Here is an 18350-nt window from a genome sequence, read left to right on the forward strand (position 1 = left end):
CCTTTCACCAAGAGGATGTCAAACACACAGGGAAACTCCACTTTTTTCAAAAGCAACAGACAATTTTCTGTCATCACCACTTTTCCATCTGTTTAAAATAAGAAAAGTCCTTCCCCACTGGCCCAGGTTGCAGGTCAACAAAGGAGGCATTGTTCATCATTTCTTCAGAACATGATAGGGCACAGCCCACTCTGCAGTGTGTAAAGAAAACACAGAAAAATCCCAGAGAGTAGCCTGAGGGGCAAGAGTGAGTAAACTCAGCCTGCAATGAGGTACAGGTTTGGCTGCAGACTTGAGGGCTGTCCTGGAAGACGGAAATGAGGCTTGGAAGGTAAATTCGGTCCCAGTCACAAGGATTCCTTGGTTGGACTCCAGGTTGTGGGGGAACATTGCAGTAAAGGGTAGGCAGGTTTCTGCAGAACTTGGATCATTGGACAATGTGCAGTCAACGCCCAGGTGAGCTAGTTCTAGGCAGGTGCTTCCGGGTGAGTGTCAGTCTACACCTGTCACCTAGGAACCTCCTTTACTGCTTTGAACCTCCTAACTGGGCCCTCTGCCTCTGAACCTTGCAAACCACTCTCCACGTTTTCCCGGAGCCATCTTTCTAAAGGAGAACTTTGATGTCCCTTCTCTGCTCGAGAGCATTTCATAGCTCTCCACTGTCTGAAGATAAATCCAAAGTCATTTAGCAAGATGTATAAGGGCCTTAAGTCTCCTCCTCCTCCAGTGCCTTCTTACACTCCTGGCTGTCACACACCCTAGGCTCCAGACCATGTTCCCTGAATAAAGACCTCAAGTTCCAAAGTCTAGGCTTTCAGTGCCATGGGTACTGCCATCCTCCCCAGCCCCATGACTCACTACATTTCCAATGCCCCAATCCTACCTATTTTTCAAGATACAAAGCACAGGACACCTCCTCCAGGAATTTTTCCAGGACACCCCAATTTATGAGTAATTCAATTATCCTAAAACTTCATAGCATTTTACTTCTGTCTAGACACATAACTGTCTCTCTTGAACCTAGGACCTACAAAAGGAATATACGTGGAAATAGGCAGGTATCAGCTGCACTTAAGAGTTCAGTGTCTCTCTGCCCGAGGCTCCCTGAGGGCAATAACTATTGTATTTATCCCTGTACCCCCCTTTATAGACCAGAAATAGTGTTGCCCATACAGGTGTGGTTCAGTGTTTCTTTTAGGTTCTCCTGATCTGATGGCTTGGGCCATCATCCAAGCCCTAAAAGAAAGGAATAATAGAGGAATGCTCGGTCATCAATCAGGAAATCAGTCTGTCTGCCTCCAGAGTTGCAACTCCTTACAGGCTGCCATTCTATCTCTCGTCGTGGTAATCCCAGGGTTTAACACAGTGTCCGGCACAGAGCATGCGTTCCGTAATGAAAAGAAGAGAGGGGCTTGCCCAAGGTCACCCAGAGTCGGGAACCGCTGAATCTCATCCGGGACGAGATCTGGTGAAATCATTTACAGCATTATCTCAGTGGGGAGCTCAGAGGAAGGAAGGAATGAAGTGACTGAGAAATGTGTGCCAGGCCTCCGGCGGCCTCTAAGCCTAGGGAAAGGCTGGGAGGGCGGGGGGCGACATCAAACAAGACGCGCTCGGCTCCCGGGCTGCCCCGAGCCGCCCGAGCAGCGCCCCGAGCTCCCGGGCGGCGGGAAGGGCGGAAGGGGTGGGGGCGCGGGGCCCGGCGACCCGGGCAAGCGGGCGGGAGGGAGGGAGGCGGCGGTGGCGGCCGGCCGGCCGGCCGGGGCAGTGCGCGTCGCCCGCCCTGCGCGGCAAATCCCTCAGGGAGGCCGCCGCCAGAGCCCTGGCGCTCCCGGCCCGGCGCCCGCCACGTGGCACCCGGCGGCGGCAGCGGCGGCTCCTCCCGGCGCGCGGCCCGGCCAACCGGCAGCACGCAGCCGCCCGCGCCGCCCGCCTCCTCCCGGCCGCCCGCCGGCGGCCTCCCGGGCGCAGCGAGGGGGAGCTGCCCGGCCGCCCTGGACCCGGGGAAAGGGCGGGCGGCGCGAAGCTGCTTTAACCGCAGCCGCCGAGCGGAGGCAGGAGGCTGACCCGGCCGCTTCCTAAGTGCGGTCAGGCATCTCGTGACCGCGGCGGGCGCCGGAGGCCCCGCGGTGGGAGGGAGGGCCGGGGCTGGGAGCAAACAAGAAGGCCCCCACCCCTCCCCCGGGCTGTTGCTAGTGAGGCTTTCGGCAGAGTTAAAACCTCAAGCCCGAAATCAGGGGTGGAGTGGGGGGTTGGAATAATTCCCCACTCTCCACCCCAGGGCGTGCGCTCCCCGCCCGGAAGGGCTGACCTTGGCCCGGCGGAGTTGGTGGGGGTGGTGGGTGGGTGGTAAGCTCCGGGGCTCGGCTCCCGCCGCCCCCTCGGATTCCTGGCCCGGCGGGGACCAGAGGAGGGGGGCCCGGACACACTCACACACACACACACACACACACACCCCACACGCAGCGCGCGCCAATGAGCCCCGGCCAAGGCGCAGGGGGCGGGGTTTTCCCAGGCTCGAGCACAGCAGCTGCTATTTACCTTCTTGGCTTCTCCCGGGGACCAGGAACCAGCCCCCGCGCTCCGCCGCCCGCCGCCGCCCCCCGCCTCCCTGCCCCCGGGGCGCGCGCACACACACTCACACACGCACGCACACACACATCCTCCCGGCCCGGCCGCAGCCGCGGCGGCAATAAAACATCCTGGCACGTGCTTCGGCTCCTGGCGCGCCCTCGCCGGCCGGCTGATGTCAAACTGCAGCTCGGCTGGTGTAGCTCTTAAAGGGCCCGCGCGCGCCGGGTGCCGAGGCTGCCCCGGCCGCCCGCGGGGCGAGAAGGAGGGAGAGGCTGCCGCTCGGCTCGCCACCTCAACATGCGGCAGAATCGAGAGCCGGCGGGTGGAAAGGGAAAGGGTGGCGAGGACGCGCGCGCGTCCCTGAGGCATTGCCATGAAAGCCCCCCTTGTTCATCTTTCATTTGAAATTCCATTTCCTTTCTGCTCAGTTGGAAATTATTCTGATTGTTTCCTGGGGAAGCGCGGGGTCCAAGCCCCCAACTCCAGAAGAGAAATGAGGGCCGGGTCGGGTTGGGCGTGGGGGGGGGGGGGGAGGGCGGGGATCAAAAACCACCTTGCTCTAAAAAACCTGCAAATGTAAGATGGAGGCACTTTTTCTGCATGCAAAAAAGGAATTTTTTTGGTCCGTTTTCTGCATGGTCGACTTTCACCCCTCTCCTCCCCCGAATGTGCGGAGTCTGAGCGGGAAATCACTTGGATGTTTCCGTAACTCACACCCTTACACAATTCCCCCCTTTTAACCACTGCAATTATAACCTTTTATCCTTGCCCTTCTAAACCTTTTTAAAAATATATTTCAAATGAACTTATTAGCGTCAAAGCAGCTCTATTACACATGAACGGAAATAAGGAGCAAAGACCCTAGCCCCAAAAGAAATTAACTAGACCAGAGCAAACCCAATGCGGAAAAATCCTCTGTAAAGCAAAGCCCAGCAGGGAGAGTAGCAAAGGGTTAAAATCCTTTTGATTGACGTTGTAGCCTCTGGTGCCCCGGGCTCAGGCGCGCGCCATTGGCCGCCAGGCCTTGTGCCTGGCGGCCAATGGGGGGGCGCGGTCCACGAGCGGTGCCGCGTGTCTCCTCCTCCCATTGGCTGAAAGTTACTGTGGGAAAGAAAGTTTGGGAAGTTTCACACGAGCCGTTCGCGTGCAGTCCCAGATATATATAGAGGCCGCCAGGGCCTGGGGATCACACAGGATCCGGAGCTGGTGCTGATAACAGCGGAATCCCCCGTCTACCTCTCTCCTTGGTCCTGGAATTGCGCTACCGATCACCAAGTAGCCATAAGATATTGTAATAAACCCTCAGCACTTGCTCAGTAGTTTTGCGAAAGTCTCAAGTAGAAGGGACATAAACAAAACAATTTTTTTGTATGTGAAGAACTCCAAAAATAAAATTCTCTAGGGATTTAAAAAAAAAAAGAAAGGAAAAGAAAATGCCAGCTGATATAATGGAGAAAAATTCCTCGTCCCCGGTGGCTGCTACCCCAGCCAGTGTCAACACGACACCGGATAAACCAAAGACAGCATCTGAGCACAGAAAGGTAAGGGCAGTACCTGCATCTCTTGCAGCCCCAAGAGATTAAGACGGGGTTGGGGGCGCCTTTCTCCCTTAAAATCAAGGGGTGAAATGGCAGGTCCCATGGGAACTCAGCGCTCTTTTTTTTTTTTTTTTTTTTTTCTTTACAGTCATCAAAGCCTATCATGGAGAAAAGACGAAGAGCAAGAATAAATGAAAGTCTGAGCCAGCTGAAAACACTGATTTTGGATGCTCTTAAGAAAGATGTAAGTGGATAATTCTGCTTTTTTTTTTCTTAAATAAAAAACCAAAATACTATTTCTCAGGTATTAAGAATGAAACCCCCTTGCCAGCGGGATCTCCGCCTGTACTGCATTCTCTGAGGCGGGAGGGCTGAGCCCCTCTAGCCAGGGTCTAGGGATGTCGCCACCACGGCCGGGGTGGGGAGGGACCCCCAGCACTCCGAGGCCGCTGGCGGGGCTCTCACTTTCCTCCCTTGCCTTCTCTTCGGTGCAGAGCTCACGGCATTCTAAGCTGGAGAAGGCAGACATTCTGGAAATGACAGTGAAGCACCTCCGGAACCTGCAGCGGGCGCAGATGACGGGTGAGGGCGGCTCGCCGCGTCCCCCTCTGCGGGCGTCCCTCTCTCCCCGCGGTGATTTCTTCCAGACTTCCGCCCGTGGTTGTGAGAGGCATTCAGCTACATTTTACTGCCTTGGCTCACTCTTGCGTTCCCACGGTCTGGGGCTTATTTATAGCCACAACTCCAAGTGGTTACTGTTCCGGAAAGGGAGGGAGAGAGGTTGTAGCAGCGAGGGCGGCGGGCGGCTTGGCAGTGGGGGAAGCGGGTGGGGGCGAAAGGACTTAGAACCGTGGCGGTTTTTAAGCTGCGTGGAGCCTGGGGTCATCTGGTTTAACACTCCCTCCTCCCCCACTACAGAACGGGAAATAAGGCTAGGATGGTGGAGAAGGGGGGAAGGGCATTTTCCAAGGTCACATCGCGCGAGGGTGGGGAGGAGGCAAATCTGAGGCTTGAGATCGGTTTAAATGGAGTGACAGGGAACGGAGAGGGAGCGTCTCGGGTTCGGTCGCCAAGCTAGTGTGGAGAGGCGGATGGTTTTTCTAAACCGAGCCCGGTAGCCAAGAGGCAGTTCCGCGGGCGGGTGGTCAGGGAGGCGCGCCGCGGGGACCTCCCAGGGCGGAGGCGGCGGCTTCGGGGCCAGGGCTGTTCGGTGACCCGTCTGTCTCCTTCTGGCCCGCAGCCGCGCTAAGCACAGACCCGAGCGTGCTGGGGAAGTACCGCGCCGGCTTCAGCGAGTGCATGAACGAGGTGACCCGCTTCCTGTCCACGTGTGAGGGCGTTAACACCGAGGTGCGCACCCGGCTCCTCGGCCACCTGGCCAACTGCATGACCCAGATCAACGCCATGACCTACCCTGGGCAGCCGCACCCCGCCTTACAGGCGCCGCCGCCACCCCCTCCGGGACCCGGAGGTCCGCAGCACGCGCCGTTCGCGCCGCCTCCGCCGCTCGTGCCCATCCCCGGGGGTGCGGCGCCCCCTCCCGGCGGCGCGCCCTGCAAGCTGGGCAGCCCGGCTGGAGAGGCGGCTAAGGTGTTCGGCGGCTTCCAGGTGGTGCCGGCTCCCGACGGCCAGTTTGCCTTCCTCATCCCCAACGGGGCCTTCGCTCACAGCGGCCCAGTCATCCCAGTCTACACCAGCAACAGCGGGACCTCCGTGGGCCCCAACGCGGTGTCGCCTTCCAGCGGCCCCTCGCTCACGGCGGACTCCATGTGGAGGCCGTGGCGGAACTGAGGGGCTCAGGCCACCCCTCCCCCTAAATTCCCCAACCCACCTCTCTTCCCTCGGGACACTAAACAGGAACTTGGAGGCTGGGAAAGAAGGGAGGACTTTTGTGATTAAGTGGTTACTTTGGTTTTTTTAATTTCTAAAGTTACTTTTTTGTAGAGAGCTGTATTAAGTGACTGACCATGCACTATATTTGTATATATTTTATATGTTCATATTGGATTGCGCCTTTGTATTATAAAAGTTCAGATGACATTTCGTTTTTTACACGAGATTTCTTTTTTATGTGATGCCAAAGATGTTTGAAAATGCTCTTAAAATATCTTCCTTTTGGGAAGTTTATTTGAGAAAATATAATAAAAGAAAAAAAAGAGTGAATGCTCATGTCTTAGAACTGATTATTTCAGAATATGTAAAAAAGGTCTCGGGCAGAATTTGAATTATATGTAATCTGAGAATTCAGGAATTGGCTCTTCTGTTATTAAAAGAACATTTTAAAAAATCTGTCCAACCTTCTACCAACCCTCCTTGAACTAAATTCCATTTAATTTGTGAGAGAACCCATCTGATATGGCTTCCCTGATCAATTTGTGGTCAATCTCTTAAAGGATTTCAAAAACTTTTCTAGTTGCAATTGGGTAGTTCATTCAGTCCTGGCGCTCATACCGGCTCCTTCTGAGGAGGGTGGAACAGGGCTGAATTCATGAAGTTCATCAATCCAGTACTATTGCCCACTGCACATTTACGGGTGGCTCCTGCACCACTACTGCCCTGGGGTAGTTCACCAACATCCAAGTGAAAACAGTCTTCATAGCTGCAGCCTCCAGCCTCCAAGTGTCCGAGTCTTCCTTTAATTAGTCTTTAGGTGCAGCTAGACATTTTCTGTACCAGCATCTAAAAGTTTGAAATGCCTCTCTGCACCCTCTTCAAGCAAGCTGAGAAGGTCAACAGATTCCTTCTGCCAAGGAACAGCTAGTTAGACTCCCAAGTGGAGCCCGAGTCCAGATGATTAACACCAGACATATGTTTTTGATAAGTTTCTGTGCTTGGCTCTAATAGAGAAAGCATGTGGGGGCCTTGCTGGCAAGCACACAGGCCATCTTCCCCTTTTAATACAAACAGCAAGCGACCCCTTTGCTTGGTCATGCCCCATTTCCAGGCAAGATGTGGGCTCCAGATAGAAGCAAAAGGGTTGTCTCCGGTTTCAGCTCACATAACCCTACTTAACAAGTCCTAACTCAAAGCGGACAGCTTTAAACTGTGCCAGGATCTGCAGGGAATTTCTTCCAAATCCCATCACAAAGGCTTGTCAGATTTTGTCAGATTTGGCCAGGTGTTTGACTGCATCCAGGTGTTGGGGAAATGAAAACCACGAGCCCTGCGAGACCAGACACATCAGCGGCGCTGTGGGTCTGGCGGACGCGCCTTCCTCCCCCACCGACGGCCAGTCGTCCTCCCTGCCCGGCCCCTCCCGCCAGCCTCCTCTCACCCCCCTTCTTTTGGAAGGGCTTCTGGGAGGAGAAGGATGAGGCGGGAGAGATCAATCTTTGAAGCCTTCCTAACAAAGATAAAGCCAACGATTTTCTGTCGTTTCAAAAGCTTTACCTCTCCCCCGCCTAGCTGGCCTTTTCCACAGGCCAGTGTGGAGAGCCGCTCTATCACAGGAATGATCTAGCAGACAGCAGTCAGTTTTCTCAAATACCTTCCACCCAGTTTCAGACCTAGAGTGAGAGGTTTAAAAGATACTTTAAAAATTTTGGCTCCTACTTGCCTCATTTTGTGTCTGTGAAAGGTGTCCAACACACCTTCCCCCCAGAGAAATACACACACATACACACACAGCCTTCTTTATCATATCATTTTTCTGCCGTTTCTCTCCTGTTTAAACACAAACATAATAACAATTGCTCTTTTAAGACACCCATTCCAAGCTCAAATGCTTCACTTGGTAAATCTGTCCTCTGTCTCCGCTGGAAGTGTCCCAGCAGAAATAATGGAGACAACAGGGTCTCATTTTTATAGAAGTACATTTATGTTCTTAAAAATTGACACACACACACAGTGAGATCACTAAATCAACTCAAAACTAAATCTCTTTGTCTTTCCCTGTGCTGAAGGGGAACAACTGAAAAGAGTGGATTTTTATTAATATCATCAAAAGCACACAGATATGGGGGGAGTGATTAAGGAAAAGAAGTAAACATTTGTTCGTTTGAAAATAATTAGTAGTTTGAAAATGGTCTTTTTTTCCTGAATTTGGGTTTAAACTAGTAGATGAGGCATTTCTGTACAATATAGAAAGAAAGGGGAGACCCTAGGCCCCAATGGGGATTTTCAGGCTCTTGTGTCAGCTCTGCCACCAAACTCACTGTGTCACTTTGGATGAGTCATTTCCCTTCTCTGGAACATTTCCAAGTCCGTAAAATGAGTGGGTTTCTGTCTAAGGCCTTGTGCCCTCCTGCACCGAGGCTCTTTCTGGAGTAATTAGTTGGGGGAGAGGAGAAGCTTCAATCTGGCCCCCACCCGGATCCTTCGGGCCTGAACTAATTACACAGCCTCGGGTCGCACCCAGCAGCCCCTCTCCCCCGCCCCCGGGCGGTGACGATGGCTCCCGGAGATCAGGCGCGGCTCCCAGCTCCACGTCCGGATGCTGGCCGCCGGCCTCGCTGCCGCGTGCATTAGCCTCTCAATGGAGACCCTCGGGGCTCCGGCCCCCCGCCGTCCCCGGCAGCATCCGGAGCGGAAAAGGCGCTGAACTGGAAGGGGGCTCTCTTGGGTCTAGACGGGCGCCTTCTCTAAGCGGTGAATTGCCGCGACTGGGAGGCGCGCCCCATTGCACCCCACGTGTTGCTGGAGTGGGGACCCAGGGGTTAAGCTGGACCCCCTCATCGTCACCGCCGTCCCGGGAAACCTGTCATTAAAGTCAATTAACTTTTCCCACACCCCTTGGCCGGTAACAACCCGCTGCTAGCTTCCTCCCCGGCTCCTAAGTGCAACCAGATGGGCGGCCGAGCTGCCCCCGCCGCGCGCCCGCCGGGGCCGCCGGGGGTTCCAGGGAGGCCGCCAGGGCCCGCGGCCCGGGCGGGGAGCAGGCCGGGGCGGCCACGCCGGGCCAGCCCCGGCGGCCCTGCAGCCAAGGTGGTTTGCTTAGCAGGCCCGGCTGCTTTCTGGCAGGAAATGAATAGCTCCCAGATGAGCTCAGGCAACCTGAGAGGTCGTGAGAACGGCGCGAACCCCCGCCTGTGCAGCCGGCAGCCTGCCAGGCCGCGGGGGGAGCGGGCGGCGGCGGCGGCGGCGGCGGGAGGCCGGGAGGCCCGGCGGGCGGGCGGGCGGCGGCGGGGGGAGAGGGAGGAGGGAGCCGCTGACACACGAGCCCGCGCCCGCTCCCGCTGACAGGCAGGCAGCCGCCCGCGCCCGGCCGCCTCCCCCGCTTCCCCGCCCGGGGCCCCAGCGCCTCCCAAGCAGCAGGCCCTTAGCCGCAGAAACGCGGCCGCCCGGCCCGCCGGGCCCGGGGGTGGGGCCGCCTGCCAGTGTTTTTCCAGTTCCCCCGGTAGCTCCGGGCCGCATTTAGAAGCCGGGAAACTGGGCCGAGGCCAGTGTCAGGGCAGCACAGGCCCTCGCGGCCGCCGGAGCCCTGCCAAGCGGCAGGCCAAGCCTTGGGCGGCGGGGTGGGGTGGGGATGGAGGCGGGGGGGGGGGATGGAGACGGGGGGGGGATGGAGGCGGGGTGGGGGGAATGGAGGCGGCGCGGGGAGCGGTCGGGCAAGGGCGGCTCAACGCACACCGTCGTCCCAAAAAAGACAGAGCCGACAGACGGCAACTCGCGACTCCGTAAAAAAAGAATCTCATCTTCGAAAACCCCAGCACCTACTAAGTGCCCAGTAAGCCCCCTGCAAGCGTTAAAAAGATAACACTAAGTCCCACCCAGCCCCTGCCCTTCCAGAGCTCTCAGTTTAGCTGGGGAGACAGACAAACATCCAAGTGACTCACCCCCGACCTGATGTGGGACGTGCCAGAAAAGAAGTTTCAACAAAGGGCGCCTAAGAACAGAGAGATTGATTCCGATTTGAGAGGAAACCAGGTAACGTCTTCAGAGAGTTGGCACCTGAAGCGGAGAGGTGACAGATGCGTTCCACAGGAAGAGATGGGAATGGAACTGTGAGGGAAAACGCAGAGAGAGATAAATATGTAAGTCCAGTTTGGGGGAATTTCAGGAAGTTTGCCATGGTTGTACTGAAATTTTCAAATATATGAATTGGCTCAGAGGTCAAAAACATAGAGCCAAGGTTGTCTGCTTCAGTCCTTGGACTGCAGAATAGCCCAGAGGTTAAAAGCACATGATCTGGCTTCAGGTTGTTTAGGTTGTAAGTCCAGGCAAATAACTTATCTTCTCTGTGCCTCCTTTGTACCGTACGTGTCATTTGTACCTCACAGGGTGGTATGGCATAGAGTTGTGAAGATGAAATGCAAAGATGCAGGCAAAACATTTAGAGTGGTGCTTGGCATGTAAGCCCCCAGTGCATGTCAGCTATTAATGATTCCTAAGCCACAGTGAGGGATGTTCACCAAACGGGAAAGCCAGCCCTGGCCTTTGCCCAGTGATTTCAGGAGCTGCTTGTAATTGCACCGGGCCCCATGTGAAAGCACCACTGCCTCTTCCCTAGGTTCTGAATTTCATGTATGCATTCAATAATTATTGAACCAGGTACCATGGAAATAAAGGGAGAAGAAAGGCATGATCTCTGTAGCTATAAAGCTCACAGTCTAGTAGGCCCAACAGACTAATTTTTAAAAAAAATTAATCACTCTATGTTAAGTGCCATAAAAGAGGAGTAGTGTACACTGGTGGTACAAAAAGGTCGTAACAGGTAACTTTTGCGGCCTCCAAATCATGATTAATTTTTGTATAAATTTTTGTGACCATAGAAAGTGCTGGTATAGTAAATAACTAGTCAAATTCTACCTAAGAAAAATTAGTGTCAAATGGTTAATTTTAAGATTAATCATTTTACAATACTAATATCTTCCGAATGAGCAGAGTCACCTTGATAGGGTCAAGGAATGGACTGGGGAGTCAGGGAATCCTGGTTCCAAACTGGCCACTGCCTGTGAGATGCTCAGCAAGTCCTCTTAAGTCTCTGGTCTTCAGTTTCCTCACTGACAAGGTGAGAAGCTTAGACCAGAAGTCTCTGAAGTCCTTCTCAAGTCCACAGTCTGTGATTATCTCCTCAGCATGCTTCCGTGTGCCTCTACAGCTTGACACTTGTGATATGGCTACAAGAACCTGTATCTACAAGAACCTGTATCTGGCACATTTCAAAACTTTCAACCAAGGTCCTGGGATGATTTTACATCCAAGTGTTTTCATCTGCAGTTAAAGATTTGGAAACAGACCTGAAGCATGGGCCCTGTACTTCCATTGTTGCAAGGAAATAGGCCACATGTTTTCTTGGAGACCTGCTGTGTTAGTGAGAATCGTGTTCACTGTGTGACCCATCAAAGGAAGACTACATCTGACAGGATTAGATGTACCTAATATCTGCCACTAAGACCCTATCCTTTGCTGTGATATCTTGTTATCTTACTTGGAAAACAGAATAGCAAGAGTTAAAAATGCCATCACTTTCCCTCTTCACCCTAAGCACTTTCTCCCCACCCCCCCTTCACTCGCACACTTCTTTTCTGAAAAGAGAATGTGGTCTGTTGATTACCAGACTCTCTCCATTTAGGAAGCATATTTCCCCAGCTGGTTAGAGTTTTTCCACTGGTACATTTACTGAAGTAACTAAACTTACTGAATTAGTCTGGTTAAACAAGAAGAAATTAGTGAAGTCAGTCTGAATTAGTGAAAAATCTGAATTTTAAATATCCAATAGGAGGAAGAACAGTAAACTTGGCAAATACTTGTAGTGAGTCTGAATTCATAGTTTACAGAAGCACTTGCTTTCATCAAACGAATGCAATAAAGTCATTTAAAGACTGTATTCTCTTAAGCAGGTTAAACATAGCTCTTGCAGTATTATTTATACTATAAATCTTTATAGTAAGAATAAGAAGAGCCATGATTTGCAGCTCAAGTAAATAATTGAAGTCTAAATTAATAATAAGGCTTTACTGCAGCTATTCTTTCTATGTCTGGATATGTTTCCAATTGTAATTTGCCTTTAGTGAAGCAGGGATCAATGAATCTTCTCTTTTTTTTAGAATTGCAAGTATCAATGATAGTGATGTTATTTAAGGAACATTCTTTGCAGTTTACTATTTTGTTATTCACAAATGTGATCTGTTTTCATGTTAAACTAATTCTGCTAGTTTACTCATCAATATGAGACATGAAATTTATAAATCCAGTTGACAAAACCTCCAACCTAGAGAAAAACTACTTCAATTGACAAACACCACCACCCTAAACTTGATGTTTTCTGTGACATAGTTTCTCTTCTATCAGCTTTTCCCCTAAGCCATACATTTGTCCCTAAGGCATCAAAATGTAAAACAGGAATATTATTCCTTAAGGGGGCCAGGAGAGGGTAAATGCCACGTCAAATCAGTTTCAGAAGCAAGTACCATATACGACATTTAGGAGTAAAAGTAAGTAAAAGTATTCGAGGCATTTCTTCATTTTAGTGAATACCCAATAGATATCTGGGGTCAGGGATGAGATACAAACCATAAAGGAAGGCTTCCCGTACCCCAGATTTGTGAAGAACAAATACTCTTGAACAGAAGTTATTCTTTCCTGTGCCTGTTCCATAATTAGGACCCATGAGATTATTTTCATACAAATAGAATCTTGAAGGATCAAACAGATATTTCCCTTAAAACTCTATATTACAAAGTAATTGTGGAATTGCCCATTAATACCTTACAGAGGAGAGCAAGTCTCTAAAAAACTCTGAAACCAAAGACTCGTTTGGATTATTTTTCTTATTTTGGAGTTGGGGGAAGGGCACGATGGGAAAGGAGCATAATGTATGATCATCTAGAGAACTTGGAAACTACTGTGATCTCATTGAGATTTCATTTTAAGTTCAAACCAGGGAGTATCCATCCAAAGAAGAGACATTTTGAAACAGTTTAATGCTGGGAGCAGTTCATAAAGGATAATTTAAAATGTCATTCGTGCCTCAAATATTCGCACAGCTCCTATACAAAGACCTGAGGCTATAGTCATATTTACACGCATATGCTAGTTTAAAAATAGAAGTTGGATTTCAAACAATTGATCATCTTGAGACGTAGCAACTGGTTTCTAACCTATGTGGGGTTGAATTCAACTTTTTTTTTTTTTTAACATATTTATTTATTTATTTTTGGCTGTGTTGGGTCTTCATTGCTGCGCGCAGGCTTCTCATTGCGGTGGCTTCTCTTGTTGCAGAGCACAGGCTCTAGGCAAGCAGGCTTCAGAAACTGTGGCTCGCGGGCTCTAGAGCGCAGGCTCCGTAGCTGTGGCTCACCATCTTAGTTGCTCCACAGCATGTGGGATCTTCCCTGACCAGGGCTCGAACCCGTGTCCCCTGCATTGGCAGGAGGATTCTTAACCACTGTGCCACCAGGGAAGCTCCTCAACTTAATTTTTTAAAAGCCAAGTTTTCATGTTCAACGTACAGCCTCCACCCACGGGTTCAGATCTTGCTCTGTGCTGCCCCTCATCTGAGCTAGTCCCTCCTCAGCCTTTCCACTGTTCTCTCTGGAAACTTGTTCTCTTAAATAAATGCCCCTCTACCTGCAGCCTCGGTATGAACACCCCCCGCCCCCCCCCGCACTGCCGGTTCTGCTTTTCCTTTGAGCCTACTGGGTGGGTGACACATCATTGTGCCCACTCCACGTGTGAGTAGAGTAGGAAGCGGGGTAGGGGAATGAGGGGTGCGGGTCCCAGGGCTGCAGCGTGAGGACCTATTCCCAGTGCCATCCCCCCTCAACACCCTTGCCCAGAGAGGGCTTTTCCTTCCACAGGGAAAAGTCTGGTGTCATCCAGCTCTCTCACTCCTTGGTTTTCAGGTCCTGGTCAGCTCTCCTTCTGACTGGTCCTGCCTTCTCCCCTTAAGCTTACTTCCACCTGGCTCCGTCCTTCCCTTCTTTCTCAGGGACTGCACTCTGGATGCCTTTCCCCTTCATCAAGGATGTGGCCCACAAAACATCAGCTCTTATTCCTGAATTTTCAACCTCCTTTACATTTTTTACTTTTTCCTCAGCATATAAATACATTCATTTTTCTACCGTCTTTCAGAGCCAGCTTCCACCACCCTGCACTCCTCTCTCCACCCGTGACTGCCCTCCTCCCTTCTCACCAAGGACCCTAGACTCTAGTTCTAGCTCATAGCCTCCCTTGCCTCACTTCTCTCTCACTGTTATCCCTTCAGCCAGACTTCTGAATGCCCCCCCTCCCCGTGAACAAATCAGATGGTCCCTCTTTTGTTCTTTCCTCTGTCAACATTTGTGAGGTTCTGACCATGTGCAGACTCCATCCTGGACATTCTCTCCTTCCTTAGCCCCCCTGGCGCCCCTTTTTCCTGACTTCCTCCAACCTCTCTGGTGACTTCTCAACATCCATCATGGGATTTTTTTCCCGCGACCTACGCATTAAGGTTGCTTCCCTGAAAAGTCTATCCATGCCCTTTTCCTTTTGTCACTCGTCACCCACCACAGTGACTGGTGTCTGCATGAAGACCACCACCAAATCTGGTATCTTCAATCCCAAATTCCGTCCTGAGCTCCAGACCGTGGACCTAGCCACCCAAGGGCCATCTCCACATGAAAGTCAGTAGGTCCCCATCTCTGCGAGGTGTCCTACCCCTGTCTTCCCAGGCTTAATGCGTCTTCCTCAACCCCACCACCGATCTCCTCCCTGCATCCCACAAGACACCGGGAACCATCAGGCTTCCCTGTTGTTCGGATCTCAGCCCCCTTTGTCATTGCCTTTGTGCAGGAGCTTCGAGGTTTCTGCTTTCACCTCCTTCAGTCTTGCCTCCCTCCAACCCATCAAGCACACTCCAGTCACATAGCCAAACAACCACGTCACCGAGAGAAAAGGCTTCCTATTGCCTCCACCTCCAGAGAAACTCGCGTGATTTGCTCCTGACCTACCCTCCTGCCTTATACCCTACAAGAAGTCAGCATCCCGTCCATGATTCCCCTGCACGCAAAGCTGCACCAGTGCCATGAGCCCTCCATCCCTTTACACACACCGTCCCTGCGCCGGAAGCATCACTCTTCCACCTCTCCATCCAGAGACCTCCTACATATGCATCCTTCAAGACTTTGCTCAATTCACCTGCTTCCAGAAACCCATCCTGAGCCCTCCCCGTCCCTCTTGCCCCCTCCTGGAGCATTCAACACAGCACTGATGATACTGGATTATAGTGTCTCTTTATCTCTCTCCCCAACCCAGACTGTGCAAGTTTTGGAGGCAAAAACAATATATTTTTTCTCTACTCACAGCATGTGGCACAATGCCTACCATACAGAAATCCTTTAGGAAGCTATACATTACTAGTATAAGAAGAAGGAGGTAAGTAGGACTGAAAATGTTATTCTCGTAGCAAATGTGGATAATTCGTCTCAAAGAGAGGAAATGGTTTGGCCAAGGTGGCAGGTAGAGAGTGACAGAAACCTGTTCTCCTCACTCCTGCTTTGCTGCCTTGGATGCGTAACTGAACCTCTCAGGGCACAAGAAGCGCAGGTCCCTTCCATCCTCCTGTCTACCGAACAGCAGAAGAATTAATGCAATCGAAGCCAAGTTTTATTTTTACACAGAAAGCTTAATGATTCTCAATGGAAAAGAATCAAAAAAAAAAAAAGAATATAGATATATACATAAATATATATGTATAACAGAATCACTTTGCTGTACACTTGAAACTAAGACAATAATGTAAATCAACTATACCTCAATAAAAAAATAAACAAACTGGGTGGAACAACAACAAAAAAAAGCTTAATGATTCTCAGCACAAATGAATTGCCAGGAACTTTTCAGAACCAAAAATTATAGAGAGAGAATGGGAAAATAAATCCTAAACTTTAAGAAGTAAGAAAAGTATCCAATTTTGAAGATCATATTTGTGTGGCTGGTTTGAGAGTCATTCTTCAATAGGTGAAGGAGTCACACCATGACCCAGAGAAACCAGTGGGTAAAAGCACCTAAGGGTGTAACAAGGTGTTCCAAAGCACCAGCCATGGGGGTGGCTACACCAGAACAGCTGCCAATACAGGCCGGCTATTTGCAACAAGATCAATACAGTCTCTGTAAGCAAAATGTCCCAGAGCCACGAAGCAGTTTCTGAATTTCCAGATATAGTTTGGGCTTTTCTTTCCTGTCTGTGACTGCCGTTGTTTTTATCCCAGTTTTGTGGTAGATCAAAATGAGCATGTATTACCTGAGGGGTTTCTTTAGAAGAGACAGTTTGTTGAGGTCACCTGCAGCTCAGGATGCGATACCGGAAGCCAGGGGCATCCGGCACCAGTGGGTCACAGGCCCACAGAATAGCTCTCCGTTGCAGCTGGCTAGTCATTCACCAGGGATTCGTGTAGCACCTACTTCGTGCCAGGCGCTCTTCCAGGCACCAGAGTTTCTGCAGTGAACAAGACAGGCAGGCCACAGCTCTCAGTGAGCACATATCCCACTGCGGAGAAGACAGTTAAAAAAAAAGAAAATAAATAAATAAAGGAGAGAACGTCAGCTCATGGTAAATACTGTGAAGAAACTGAAATCCGGTGTTGTGATAAAAGGGACAGAAGTATGGCTGGGGGTCTAATTTGGGATGGATGATCAGGGAGGGCCTCACTGAGGAGGTGACTCCTGAAGCCAGGAAGGCCAGTAAAACAAAAAGCCCAGCCTGATTTTACAGGTCCGAAAATGTCACCTCTGGCCAGCCTGGGCAAGGTTTGTAAATGGCTGACCGTGGTGCCCAGGGCCACAAAGAGGACCAGTGTCATTTGCTGCTGTTTCATGAATACAATTACTAAAAACTTCTCCCAGTTTGCGAAGCACTTGAAATATTCGAGGTAGAAGCTAATTCAGAGAAAACGGATGCAATTCCTTTGTTTCCTGCAAGAAGAAGTGGGGTCTATGGTGCGAGCTTTGGTTCTGTATCCATGTGTTCATTCCATAGATAATCCTCTGAGCTTTCACCTTGCACACGGTGGTGGACTGGGAACCCTGGGGATGCAGTGATGAACAGACGTGAAGGCCTTCAGGAGGTCACAGTCTAGAGAGAGCCATGGTGTATGGACCATATTGGAGGAAAAGTGCTGAAAGCCGTCATCCCAACACCCCACCCCGGTCTAGCCAGGAGCCCTTCCCCACGGTTCTGTATTTCTCCATTCATTCATTTATCGAATATTTATTGTATACCCATTATGTGCCAAGCCTGGAGATACAAAGGAGAATAAGGCAGATGGGGGTCCCTGATTTCTCAGGACTTAAGTCGTAGCCAGGAGGAGAGAGACAATAAAACATTAAACAAAGAAATTAACAAGGTAATTTCTAAACTGATGAAGTCTTCTGAGGAACATAAAATAGGGCATGAGCTAGCATGTTGGTGGGGGAGGGAGGAGTCCTCTGGAGAAGACTGTGAAAGGTGGGAGGATCCAGCAAGTCAAGATCTCAGGAGAGAACATGACAGGCAGGGACACGGTGGGAGAAAGTCCAGCAGCAGGAAAGAGCAACGGCGTGCCGGGGGAACAGCAAGGCCAGCGTGCCTGAAACATGCTGACCAAGGGGAGTGGGGCCCTCACTCAGCCTCAGAAAGGCTGGCAGGTCACATGGGGCTTTGATGGTCTCAGTGAGGAATTTGGGTCCGACCCTAAGAGCAATGGGAAACCACTGGAGCAGCGGTGCCCCATAGAGATCAAATGTGAGCCACGTGTGCGATTTAAAATGTTCTAGTAGCCACATTTTTTAAAAGTACAAAGAAACATTAATATTAATTTTAATATTTTATTTAACCCAATATATCCAAAATATTACTTCAACATGTAATCCATGTGTAAAATTATTAATGGGATATTTTACATTCTATTTTGGGGAACTAAGTCTTTGACATAGGTGTCTGTGTTATACTGACAGCAGTTCTCAATTCAGACCAGCCACATATCGAGTGCTCAGTAGACACCTGTGGCCAGTGGCTGCCATCCTGGCCAGAGCAGCATTGGAGGGTCTAATGATAATCGTCTTCCCAGATAGCCAGGCTCAGGGCTATCTTTCATTTCTCCCTTCCCCTCACACCTACCTGCCATCATCATCCACCAGGAACTAAGATAGTTCCCTCTCAAACCACCACATCTATCCCAACATCTACCCCAGCTCAACTGTCTTCAGTATTTTGCACATCAGTTATTGCTACATCTTCAGAATTGTGCTTTTTGCCTTTGCTCTATCTCCACCAATCTCTCGCCGCCAGACTACTGATGTTTCTGCTAAAACACAGCTCCCCCTTCTCCCTTCTCCCCC

General features: G+C 50.8%; 1 protein-coding gene across 1 annotated transcript; it reads left to right on the forward strand.

Moving 5' to 3' along the window:
• The first annotated feature begins 3761 nt into the window (after positions 1-3761).
• On the forward strand, positions 3762-6275 carry HES1 (hes family bHLH transcription factor 1). The gene is made up of 4 exons (XM_057544836.1): positions 3762-4115; positions 4261-4356; positions 4607-4694; positions 5353-6275. The coding sequence occupies exons 1-4, from the start codon at positions 4008-4010 to the stop codon at positions 5901-5903; spliced, it is 843 nt and encodes a 280-aa protein (XP_057400819.1). The 5' UTR covers positions 3762-4007; the 3' UTR covers positions 5904-6275.
• The last annotated feature ends 12075 nt before the right edge of the window (positions 6276-18350 follow it).

This window comes from Balaenoptera acutorostrata, chromosome 4 (genome assembly GCF_949987535.1).
Source record: "Balaenoptera acutorostrata chromosome 4, mBalAcu1.1, whole genome shotgun sequence".
Lineage (NCBI taxonomy): Eukaryota > Metazoa > Chordata > Mammalia > Artiodactyla > Balaenopteridae > Balaenoptera > Balaenoptera acutorostrata.

Bases quoted from the DNA above. Each gene is read 5' to 3' on its own strand.
- HES1 (XM_057544836.1), top strand. From the start codon at position 4,008: ATGCCAGCTGATATAATGGAGAAAAATTCCTCGTCCCCGGTGGCTGCT. The intron at 4,357-4,606 runs GTAAGTGGATAA...TCTTCGGTGCAG, and splicing joins TGGATGCTCTTAAGAAAGAT to AGCTCACGGCATTCTAAGCT. The intron at 4,695-5,352 runs GTGAGGGCGGCT...TCTGGCCCGCAG, and splicing joins GCAGCGGGCGCAGATGACGG to CCGCGCTAAGCACAGACCCG.